General features: G+C 39.4%; 1 protein-coding gene across 2 annotated transcripts in view; it reads left to right on the forward strand.

The window, feature by feature from the left end:
• Nucleotides 1–12,315, forward strand: part of EXOC4 (exocyst complex component 4) — an 807,451-nt gene that overhangs the window by 683,457 nt on the left and 111,679 nt on the right. For both annotated transcript variants that reach the window (XM_060414840.1, XM_027968812.3), the window contains exon 14: nt 2,140–2,318. In XM_060414840.1, the coding sequence (XP_060270823.1) occupies nt 2,140–2,318 (179 nt within the window). The remainder of the gene's footprint in view (nt 1–2,139; nt 2,319–12,315) is intronic.

A 12,315-nucleotide genomic window follows, 5' to 3' on the forward strand; every position in this document is an offset into this window, starting at 1 on the left:
TAATCTGCTTTCTTAAGGAGATTGGACCCTCTTTGCTTTTGAACAGCTTAAAACGTTTTCTAGCTGCCAAGTTAATATGGCCGTTTCATAGATTATAATTGCCGGGGTCCAGCCCCGGTGGATCCAGGGTGATTCGAAGGTCGTGACGGAGTAGGCGTCCTTGGAAAAATGCGTATTTAATTACAGATATATAGAGAGATTAGAAACGGATAATGTAGTAGGAAGATTAGTGGAGAAAAAGAGGCTGAATAACTTGGATTATGTGGAATAGCATCCATGCTTCAGATGGGAATTCAGCCAGAAAAACGGGAGCAAGAAAGAAGCGACATGGGGGAATCAGTCTTTCTGGAAACTGATCCGATTTCTTTATTTTGGGGTTTGCTTATATACCTTTTGTTACATATAGGGATGAATACAGAGTCACGTGGGGGTCAGCAGTCCTGACCTTTATCAAAATCAGGTGACTCACATAAATGTATAAAAAAAAGGTCTTAGGGATATTACATCATCTTCTGGCCATGAGAGAGACCTGCTGACATTTTATGATCCTTTCTTTCTGATAACCAAAAACTTATTTCTTCCAAGGGTGTTTTTTCTTAAACCAGGCACCACCCTCCAAATAAAGTCACATTCCTATAGGGTGAGGGTGTAGTGAGTTACAATCAAGAAAGGAATTTATTTAACCCAAGGTTAATATGATTAATCTTAAAGGTTAATACTTATTTCTCCTATATACTTAAAGGTTAATGCTTATTTCTCCTTTATGCTAGTTATATTCATTATAAGGGCAGGGAATATGGAGATTTAGCAGCAAACATCAGACCAACAAATGAAAATCCTTTCACCAATGTTCCCCATAAGATCTATTTAGTCTTAAGATAGTGATAAAGTTACATTTTTACATAGCAAGGACACAGTGATTTATAACAAAGTACAATGATCTATTACAAAAGAGAAAATTCATTAACTCAAAAAGTCTAGTATTGCTAACCTTAAAAACTACTATATTTCCTTTTCTATATTCCAAATACATTAATTAATATATTCCCAAGTACCTAAGGATATGGAGGCCTGGCAACAATCATTGACTCAACAAGAAGAAAAAGCCCTATGCTAATTAAGACTCTCAAAATACTCCAAAACTCTCTGTGCTGTTTATGGTTAAGAGGTAGTAAACAATCATGTGTTTGGAGTATGTATAATCCTGTCACACAAGCTAGTCTGTCAGCAGAGAGGTTTGACCTGAGACATCCTTGTCCCACCCAGGGGAGGGAATTAGCAGCAATTATTGACACAACAAATGAAAAACCCTTCACCAATATAATTCCTAACCAACCCACTATACTAATAATTTCTAACTCCCCAAAAGAATTTGCCTTTAGTAAGTCTAAAACATCTTGTGCCTCTCAGGTTGGGAGGCTGTAAACAATCACATGTGGTCGGACGAACCTATACAGGTGGGCTATATAACCTTCAGAGGAGTCTGTAAGCTGAAACAGTCTTGTCACGCCCAGGAATTTTATTGCCTTGGAGCTGCACATTTACTCCTTCTCCGAGAGAAACGGTTATGGGGGAGAGCCCCCCGTAAAGTCAGAGGTGTGGGTGAGAGCATAAAACAGACTCTGGTTTTGGGGTAGATGCTCGGGAACAGGGGGTTTCCTGAGGCTTGATCACGCCTTTGCGTATGCCAAGCCTCCTTCCTCATGACCTTTGCCATGGGCGGAGTTCCTCACACTGGCCCCCGGCAATAATCACCTTCAAACCGTGTGTATACTTAACACCCTAAGCTATTATTCAACTTCCACAGCAGAAGAGGCAAGAGGAAAACCTACAAAAAAGCAGGTGTTGAAGCCATCTTCAAGGACTGTCACTGTATAACCAGGCCCACACTGGTTGGAGTACAAGCCTCAGGGTCTTTGTTCTTCCAATAAGTTTCTCTTACAACAGGAGAAGGTATATGCATATGATAATGCCAGCATATGTATATGATAATGTTCTGACGAAACAGAAAGTAGGAAAAATAGCATGCTCTAAGATAGTGATGATAACAACTATCTTTGCTAGACAAGCGTTAGAGCGTCTTGCCACCTCTGTCTTTTCCAGGCTGTAAGTAAAGTGTGCTTCTGATTTGTTGTGCAGGGCAGCATTTGGCAAGGAGTCAGAAGTTCTTATTGGGAACCTGGGTGATAAATTAATCCCTCCACAAGACATCCTCTGTGACGTCAGCTACCTCAAAGCCTTGGCCAACATGCACGAGAGCTTGGAATGGTTAGCAGGCCGAACAAAGTCAGCTTTCTCCAGTCTTTCTACATCCCAGAGTAAGTATTGGTGGGGTGGATCTTGTGGGGACAGCTGAGAAACTAGACTGAGTACATTCATTTGCAATGAGAGAGTGTCTGCACATCTCCATATGGGCACGTGTCCAAGTTGTCAGAAGATCCGTTCAGGGATTCTTCTTGTGCTGAGCCTCTGGTACTTTGTGGTTCTGTGAAACAAAGAAATCTTGACTTCTGTGTGCTGGGGCGTGGGAAGTCAAAAAAGGTCCATGTTAGCATAGCTTGACATTAAACCTTAGAAACCCAGGATCATGTAAGATTGAAATACCATGTCTCAAGAACAGAAAGCAGTATATTTTGTCCTCCTTATGACTTCTCAAGGGTAGAAACTATGTCTTGGAGCTCAAAGTTGTATATTTGGTTGGTGTTTTCATTTTAATTGATAGAAAAGAAATGAAAAGTATCTAAAAAGACAGTTATATTAATAGAAATGGTTACGATGCTAGAAAACAGACAATGAGCAAAACAGTTATTCTAGATAAGAGATGGCTGAAAGATAACCTCATTATACATTTCAGGGGAATTAAAGGATAGGGTCTGAAGTGAAAATAGGAAACCTGTTTTTCTATCAAGGACCAATGATCAGTTATTTCAAAATAATTTGAAAACTTTGAGACACAAAATGTATTCATTAAGTGTAGCATAAATACTTTTTAAAAGTATTAGTTAAGAAGTGCTAAACAGTTAAAATAAAGGCAAAGAAAAAATGATAGTGCGGAAGGAATGAAGGAGATGGCAAATTTGAATGCATGAATGGAGGGACAGAAACAGGATAGAAAAAAGCAAAATAACAGCAAGAACATGAAAGAAACTAAATCAGCTCTGAAGTTAATATTAGACTGAACTGTTAGAAGATTATTAAAGGAAAAACTTATATTATTTGGACTGTGAACTTCAAAGAAAGTTATTTTTTATCACTGTCTCTTGAAAAGTTATTATTACTTGATGAACCATGATTTCCAGACCCAAGAGGGAGAAGATGTGGATGAAATAAACTAGAGTAAATTATTTCCTGAAACATGAGTCTCACGGGCAGAGTCTAGGAGACTTTTGAATGCTCACTACTTATGATCTCCCGCAGGTTGTGTAGCTGTCCTGGGGGTCAACAGGGGGTGAGGAAGAAGGATGGAAGGGAGGGGGCTTTTGATGTTAGGTATTCTGCTTTAGAAATCTCATTAAAATACTACTCTTTGATAATACTTTTATTTTTATACTTTTATTATATAAAATATTGCTTTTAGCTGATAATAAAATTGTACATGTTTACTCTTAGAAATATATTCATCTACTGTGGATAGCTTGGGTGCAGTATCAGTCTGAGCAGACTCTGCCTAAGTAGATACCCTTGAGAGGCTTTCAATTTTATGACCCCTTCGGATCAGGGAACCTGTCACAGGTCGTAGTTAAAATTAGCCATTTTATCTCCCAGACTCACCTCACTCCACCACCACCAACAACAACAAAAAACCAGGGAGGAGCTGACTTTCCCTTTTGCTCCTTGCAAAGTAAACAGCTCTGAAAAGGAACCAGATGCTTCCTGCCCCAGGTTCCTTTGACTCTTGAAACGTAGGGCTGCTTGGGCTGGTGTGTGAGTGATGACTGGAAGGAGTCCTCTCGTTTGGCGGGTCATCCAAGTCTAATATTTAATAATGCAGTCTCTTACTTTGGCAGCACAGCAGTCCAGATTTCTATTCTAAAAGGGTTCCACAAGGCAAAACAGGACACAGCCTCTACAGCAAGCCACTGAGTGATCCACACGGGCCAGCCTGGCTTTGACTGTTCTCAGAAAGGGAAAGACATGCTCTCAGAGTTATGCTCCACTCTGTAATTGCACCATTTCACTGTTGTGTTCATGTCACTAAGAGTCCCCAGTACAGTTGATGTCTAATTCATGCCTTCTATTATCTCTGGTTTTCTGACAAAGATCTCTCATACCACACCCGTTAATACCTCTCGTATGCTCAATTCCATTTTATAATATAAGTTGTACCCTCTCGGTTCCTTTCAGGGTGATTATTCCACCCAGTGAGTGATTTAAGTGACTGTCAGCATTTTGACGATCAGCGCAAAACCCAAGTGAACTGTAATCACTAGTTATGTTGTCTTTGTTAAAACAAAGCATCAAGCAAGCCTGGTTTATTCTGTTAGCAGCATGCCTCGCTCACCCACACTCGCCTAGTCTTCGAATTCCCAGCAGAGATGCCCATTGCTGTTTATAATTTGAACAAAGCAGGGGGTTCTCTGATAATGGGTTACTTTGATTGTTCCATGTCAGTGTGACTTTAGAAAGGGAATCAGGAACAGCTCTTTATATTCTTTTGAAAAATGAACCACATGATTACCTCAACAAAAGTATTGCCAAGTCTGGAGACTCGATAGCATGAAGAAAATGCCAGCCTTTTGTCTAGCACTCCCAGAGTCTCAGGATGGGGGGAAGTCAAGAAAAGAAGTATAGAAGTTTATTTTTTGTCCACATCTGTTCAACTATTTTGGATGATAATACTGTGCCTTATTATAAGTAAGGTATCTGGAGAAAGTTTGCAGAAAATTATTTTCATAGTAAAAAAAAAAAAAAACTCTTTAGATATTACAACAGGATTCTCTTCCACTTGAAATATTTCATGTCTTTATGAAATATTTCATGTCTTTATGAAATATTTCAAGTAGAGGAGAATGGCAGAGCATGGCTGGCCATGTGCCCAGGAAATAAGAGTTGACCCTTTTTTCAAAAATAGTTTTTCCATCTCTTTTCGTATTTGCATCCACACCCTTCTGTTTTCCTTACACTTAGGAGAGTCTCCTTACCTCATGTAGATCCTAACTGCACCAAAGACACTGCTCCTTTTTCATCCTTCCACAGTCCTTTGTTCCTGCTCCATTTCTCCCAGTATTCTCCTGCTCAGTCTTCCTTCAACTTATTCTACTTAAACTTCTTTGTGTTGAGTGCTATTACTTCAGTCGTGTCCGACTTTTTGTGACCGCATGGACTGAGGCCACCAGGATCCTCTGTCCGTGGGATTTCCCAGGCAAGAAGACTGGAGTGGATTGCCATTCCCTCCTCCAGGGCATCTTCCCGACCCAGGGATCAAACCCACGTTTCCTGCATCTTCTGCACTGCAGGCAGATTCTTTCCTACTGAGCCACCTGGGAAGCCCGGTGACAGTCACAGCCCAATTAAAGGACCAAAAAAATTATTTGATTTATAAAACCAGTAAATCAAAGACTTCAGATGTGGCTGAACAGACATGTTTATGCTCCTGCCCTCTCTCTCCCCCGTTCTTTAATTTTGCTGTATTCCTTTATTTCGTCTCAGGGAAGACCTTGTCATATGGTAACATTCTTGGCCACCAGCAGCCCCAAGATTCTTTGATCCCAGACAAAAAGAGCATTTTTACTAAGCGCTCCTGAAGCCGTCCTAGGGAAGACTTGAACTGACCTAGCTTGGCCTCTGCTCGTGGGTCTCTCAGTTTCCCCTTGTATACGCCTTGGTTTCTAACTATCCCCCTACCCATGGCTCCGTCTCCCACTCCCACTTCTAGAATCTCTATGTTTCGGATCTGTTTTTAGCAAATATGCTTTCAGTGCAAGGAAGTTGAGCAGGACCATATTTAGTGCTGGACATTCAGGATCTAGATTTATAGATATCTCCCCTCATTGACCAGAGTTTCAACTTTGTAGTAAAGGCACAGACTGTCTGTCCTCTGTAATAGCTGCTGTTTGTAAGAGTACTAAATAAAGAGTCTGAAATTAACTTTAAGAAAATTCTCAGCAAAATGTGACCTACATAGAAATTTGCATCCACACTAATGATGGAACACTAATGATTTTCTTTTGTATTTTATCCCTGTGTTTTAAGGAGGTGTTGCTTTTAAAAATAGAGTACAGAGAACTTGAGGGGGGCTCCAGGGCTTATTTTCACTGCCTTGCTTCCTCAGGGGTCCCTTCTTCCCTTCTTGGATTCTGTAAAAATCTCCAGGATTCGAGAATCTGCAACTTCCTTGATTATATATTCTGCTCTTTACGTAACCATACCATTGAGGAGGTCATCTAGTTTTTATTAACCTCCCTTTGCTTCAGTCTAAACCTCTTTCTTCTGTCCTATGCCTCAGAAATTAAATGTTGAATATTTTTTCTATAAAATAATGTGCCTGAAAACATTTCCCTGGCCTCTACCTGCCCATCCCTGGATTTAAAGATTTTTGGCCTGAGGCTGCCAGTCTCTCAGTCCAGAACAACCAAGCTGGACTCAGGCTCCTGGCAGCATTAGGAGCCCAGATCAGTCTCTCAGATGGTGGTTTAACAATTAGCCTTTCTGAATTCGGCTGATATTGCAAGTTCCTTCGACCCCAGGTTTATCTTGCTCTGGCTCCCTCAACTCCCATGACTGTGGTTCTTGTTGTGCCCACGTACATGAATAATAAAAAGTCATACCATAATCTTGTTTTTTTTTTTTTTTTTCGAGAAACCACAGGGTCAAATAAATCTCATAACTTTGTTTCCCAGAATTGGTTCATGAATTATAGTACTAGCTATGCAAGTATACTGTTTTTTTTTTTCAATTGTGTTAAGAAATATGTAACATCAAATACACCATCTTAACCGTTTTTAAGTTACAGATAAGTAGAGTTTGTTCACTGTGTTTATCACCACACATCAGGTTTCTGAAACTTTTCCGTCTCACATAACTGAAACTCTGTACTCCTCAACAACACTCTATTTCCCCCTCTCCCCTTACCCCTGATGCAACCACTGTCTACTTTCTATTTCTATGAGTTTGACTACTTTTTTTCTAATGTTTTTTTATTCAACATTTTTTTTTTGTTTGCAACTGCGTGACATGTAGGATCTTAGTTCACCAACCAGGGATCAAACCCACACCCCCTGCAGTAGATGCCCAGAGTCTTAACCACCAGACCATCAGGAAAGTCCCAAGGGTGACTACTTTAGATGCCCGCATATAAGTGGAGGGGGCTTCCCTGGAGGCTTAGTGGTTAAGAATCCGCCTGCCAGTGCAGGAGACGAATGTTCAACCCCTGGGTCGGGAAGATCCCCTGGAGAAGGAAATGGCAATCCACTCCAGTGTTAGTATTCTTGCCTGGGAAATCCCATGGACAGAGAAGCCTGATGGGCTACAGTCCATGGAGTTGCAAAAGAGTGTGACATGACTTAGTGACTAAACAACGATAAAAGTGGAATTATACAGTGTTTGTATTTTTGTGACCGGTTCATTTCACAGTGTCCTCAAAGTGTATCCATATTATAGCACATGACTGAATTTCCTTTTTTTTCCCCAATGGCTGAATAATATTCTGTTGTATGGATATACTGTATTTTCTTTATCCAGGCATCTCTCAGAGGGTATTTATATTTCATCCATCTCTTGGTTATTGTGAATATTGCCACAGTGACACAGAAGGGTGCCAATAATACTTCTTTCTTAGAATGGAACTATTACTAGGGATCTTGGAAATCATCTCATCTAACTCAAATGTTTTGCATGTAAGGAAATTAAGGCTTCAGAATGATCACTGCACATCTCTACCTGAACTCCAATGGAAACAAGTCCTCAAATTGCCAGTTTAACTTTCTGCCACATCATTGTCTTGACCATGACCGAGGTCAAGTACTAGAAGTGATAGCACTTCATACCATATTCCTCCTAAACCACCAGGAAGGTCACCTTTTTTTTTTTTTTAAATGAAAGCAATTAAATGCCTATTGTTAGCTTGTCATCATTTCTGATCATGATTGTCTTTTATGTAACCAGACTTTCTGTGCTTTAAATATGTTGGCTATTTTATGTACCCCTTTCTGAATTTTATCTTAGTTATAATAAAATAGTTTTTCTCCCTCTTTTTAATTGTTCTACAAGTATTTTCTAAGTGAGAAGCTCCGCCTGTCTTGTTATTATGTTCAGTTCAGTTCAGTTGCTCAATCATGTCCGACTCTTTGTGACGTCACGGGCTATAGCACGCCAGGCTTCCCTGTCCGTTACCAACTTCCAGAGTTTGCTCAGACTCATGTCCACCAAGTCAGTGATGCCATCCAACCATCTCATCCTCTGTCATCCTCTTCTCCTCCTACCATCAATCTTTCCCAGCATCAGGGTCTTTTCCAATGAGTTGGTTCTTCTAATCAGGTGGCCAAAGTATTGGAGTTTCAGCTTCAGTATCAATCCTTCCAATGAATATTCAGGACTGATTTCTTTTATGATGGACTGGTTGGATCTCCCTGCAGTCCGAGGGACTCTCATGAGTCTTCTCCAATACCACAGTTCAAAAGCATCAGTTCTTTGGCACTCAGCTTTCTTTATAGTCCATCTCTCTTGGATGAGTCTGTCTCATCCATACTTGACTACTGGAAAAACCATAGCCTTGACTAGACAAACCTTTGTTGGCAAAGTAATGTGCCTGCTTTTTATTATGCTACCTAGGTTGGTTATAGCTTTTCTTCCAAGGAGCAAGCATCTTTTAATTTTATGGCTGCAGTCACCATCTGCACTGACTTTGGAGCCCAAGAAAATAAAGTCTGTCACTGTTTCCATTGTTTCCCCTTCTATGAAGTGATGAGACCAGATGCCTTGATCTTAGTTTTTTGAAAGTTGAGTTTTAAGTCAGATTTTTCGCTTTCCTCTTCTTTTCATCAAGAGGCTCTTTAGTTCATCTTCACTTTCTGCCATTAGGGTGGTGTCATCTACATATCTGAGGTTATTGATATTTCTCCTCGCAATCTTGATTCCAGCTCGTGCTTCATCCAGCCCACCATTTCTCATGATGTACTCTGCATATGTTAAATAAGCAGGGTGACAATATGCAGCCTTGACATACTCCTTTCCCAATTTGGAACCAGTCCATTATTCCATGTCCAGTTCTAACTGTTGCTTCCTGACCTGCATACAGATTTCTCAGGAGGCAGGTAAGATGGTCCCATCTCTTTAAGAATTTTCCATAGTTTATTGTGGTCCACACAGTCAAAGGCTTTAGCATAGTCAATAAAGCAGAAGTAGATGTTTTTCTGGAACTCTCTTGCTTTTTTGATGATCCAATGGATGTTGTCAATTTGACCTCTGGTTCCTCTGCCTTTTCTAAATCCAGCTTGAATATCTGGAAGTTCTTGGTTCATGTACTGTTGAAGCTTGGCTTGGAGAATTTTGAGCATTGCTTTGCTAACGTGTGAGATGAGTGCAATTTTGCAGTAGTTTGAACATTCTTTGGAATTGCCTTTCTTTGAAATTGGAATGAATACTGACCTTTTCCAGTCCTGTGGCCACTGCCGAGTTTTCTACATTTGCTGGCATGTTGAGTGCAACACTTTAATAGCATCATCTTTTAAGATTTGAAATAGTGTGTTACACAATATAGTCTAGCTACTGTACTGCCCTATACAGCAGCCACTAATCTTGTGTAGTTATTTATATTGAAATTAATTAGGATTAACTAAAACATATAATTCATTGGCTTGGATATACTAGCCACATTTCAGATATTCAGTGACTACTTAGTGAACATGGCAGTTACAGAACATTTCCATCATCACAGAAAGTTCTGTTAGATCGTGGCATAGCTCATCACTTAGGTCACTGTTGATGAAGATCTAAAATAATGCCAGTCCATACAGCTGGCTATCTGAAACTTACTTGAAATGTCCTCTTAGTTATATTAAGACATCGATAAATACTTCAGTTGTCCAGCCTCCAAATCTCCTGACAGAGAAGTATGTCTTAGGCCTAGCATTTTCTAAAACGTTTCTGTTGATGTTATAGGCAAGAGAGTTTAGTAACCAGAATACACTGGAGAAACAGTAAAGAACGTTAAATATAGTTCCTGCATACAGTGAAACTGTTCAAATCTTAGTGTGTTAACGAGGGGCTTCCCTGGGTCCAGTAGGTAAGACATTACCTTCCAGTGCAGAGAGTGCAAGTTCGGTCCCTGGTCAGAGGCTAAGATCCTACATACTCCATGCCCAAAATCCAAAGCATAATACGGAAGCAATATAGTAACCAATTCAATAAAGACTTTTTTAAACAGTCTAAAAAAATTCTTTAAAAAAATATGTTAATGGAGTAATTACGACAGGGCAGTGTTTCCCAGACTTCTTTCTTGATGGAATTCTCTCACCCCAGAGCATCTTACAGGACTTTACTGCTCTATTGATATAATTTGTTCAGAGTCTTTTTATTTCTCCCAACATAATCAGGCACAAGACAGGACATACATTTTCCTGTTGCAGGTGTGCAGTTTCATAATATTGGCAGATCTGCACACTGTCAGATGACTTCTGTTGCAATTTGGTTATTTTGTTACTTGATTTGATTATCTTTAGAAATAGTCAGGCCAACCAAAATGAAATGACTATGGCTTCCTTTTTGCTTGTTTCAAACCTGACTGCTCTCCAATCATTACACTTCCTTCATGATTCTCAAAAGATTTCAGCTACTAATGTATTGTGTTGGCCAAAAAGTTCATTAGAATTTTTCCATAAGGTGCTATAGAAAATCCCAAAGGAACTTTTTGGCCAGCCCAGTGATTCCACACTTTAATTCACTGATGAATGCTAATATATCCATTGTGGGACTTCAGAGATTTATTTTTAAGAGAAATTTTAATTTAGAATATTTTTAGATTTTACTTGCAAAAACAGTACAGATTTCCTGTGTATTTCATACCCAGTTTTCCTAATTGTTAGCATCTTAAATTTGACACAACTGATAAACCAATATTAATTCATTATCATTCATTAAGGTCTATATTCATATTACCTTATTTTTTATCTAAAGGCCTTTTTCTGTTCCAGGATCTCATCTAGGGTGTCATAATACATATAATCATAATCTCTTTAGACTATGACAGTTTCCTAGTCTTTCCTTGTTTTCGATGATCTTGGCAGTTTAGAGGAATACTGGTCAGATTTTTTGCAGAATGTCCTTCAATATGGATTTGTCTAATCTCTTTTCATGATTACATTGGGCTTGTAGGTTTGGGAAGGAAAAGCACAAAGATAAAACCATTCTCATCACATCTATCAAGGAAAACTTCTATCAGTGTGACTTATCGCTGGTGATGTTCTAGGATTGATTTTTATGCCTCCAATTCATATAGTCCTCTCTAGACTGCTCCTTCTGAATTCTAGATTGACTTTCCACTTTCCCACCAAAAATTGCTTTTGTCTATCTTTCTAGTGACACTTTTTTTTTTTAACATGATGAATGCATCTATTATAAGGCCAATGTTTGGACAAGTTGAATAGCTTGCTTAAAAAAATAGTTGTCCACCTTAAGCAGTTATACAGTTGATAGATTATAATGCTGTGGATCTGAAAGCCTTTATACAGAAGGTGTTTTTTCCTCCTCTGAGCCACTCAGTTAGGGTCTGTAACTACTTCTTAGTTGCCATGTGTACTAAACAATCTGTAGTAAATGTGTACAATCATATTAATTTCAGACTAGGCCATGCTGAGATTAAAGTGCTCTCTGAATTTTTCTTCACCAAAAATAGTTTTATTTTAGCTCATTTACATTAGGTATTTCTAATATGTATTGTTGACTCAAAACTCATCTGTAAGTGAAAGTTATTTCCTGAAAAATGTCCTTTTAGAGTAGCAGTTCTCAAAGTTAGCTGCATGTCAATTGTAGTCAGTGGAGAGTTTTTAAAAATACTCATCAACACAACACTGTAAAGCAATCAGCCTCCAATTAAAAAAGAAATTTAAAAGGTTGTCAAAATGCAGCATCGCCTCTTTCCCCCAAAAAAATACTGACGCTGGGCCCCACTCCAGATTTTCATTTAATTTGTGCCAAAATGTGGCCTCAGTTCAGTTCAGTCACTCAGTCGTGTCCAACTCTTTGCGACCCCATGAATCGCAACACGCCAGGCCTCCCTGTCCATCACCAACTCCCGGAGTTCACTCAGACTCACGTCCATCGAATCAGTGATGCCATCCAGCCATCTCATCTTCTGTCGTCCCCTTCTCCTCCTGCCCC

This window comes from Ovis aries, chromosome 4 (assembly GCF_016772045.2).
Source record: "Ovis aries strain OAR_USU_Benz2616 breed Rambouillet chromosome 4, ARS-UI_Ramb_v3.0, whole genome shotgun sequence".
NCBI classification, from domain to species: Eukaryota; Metazoa; Chordata; class Mammalia; order Artiodactyla; family Bovidae; genus Ovis; species Ovis aries.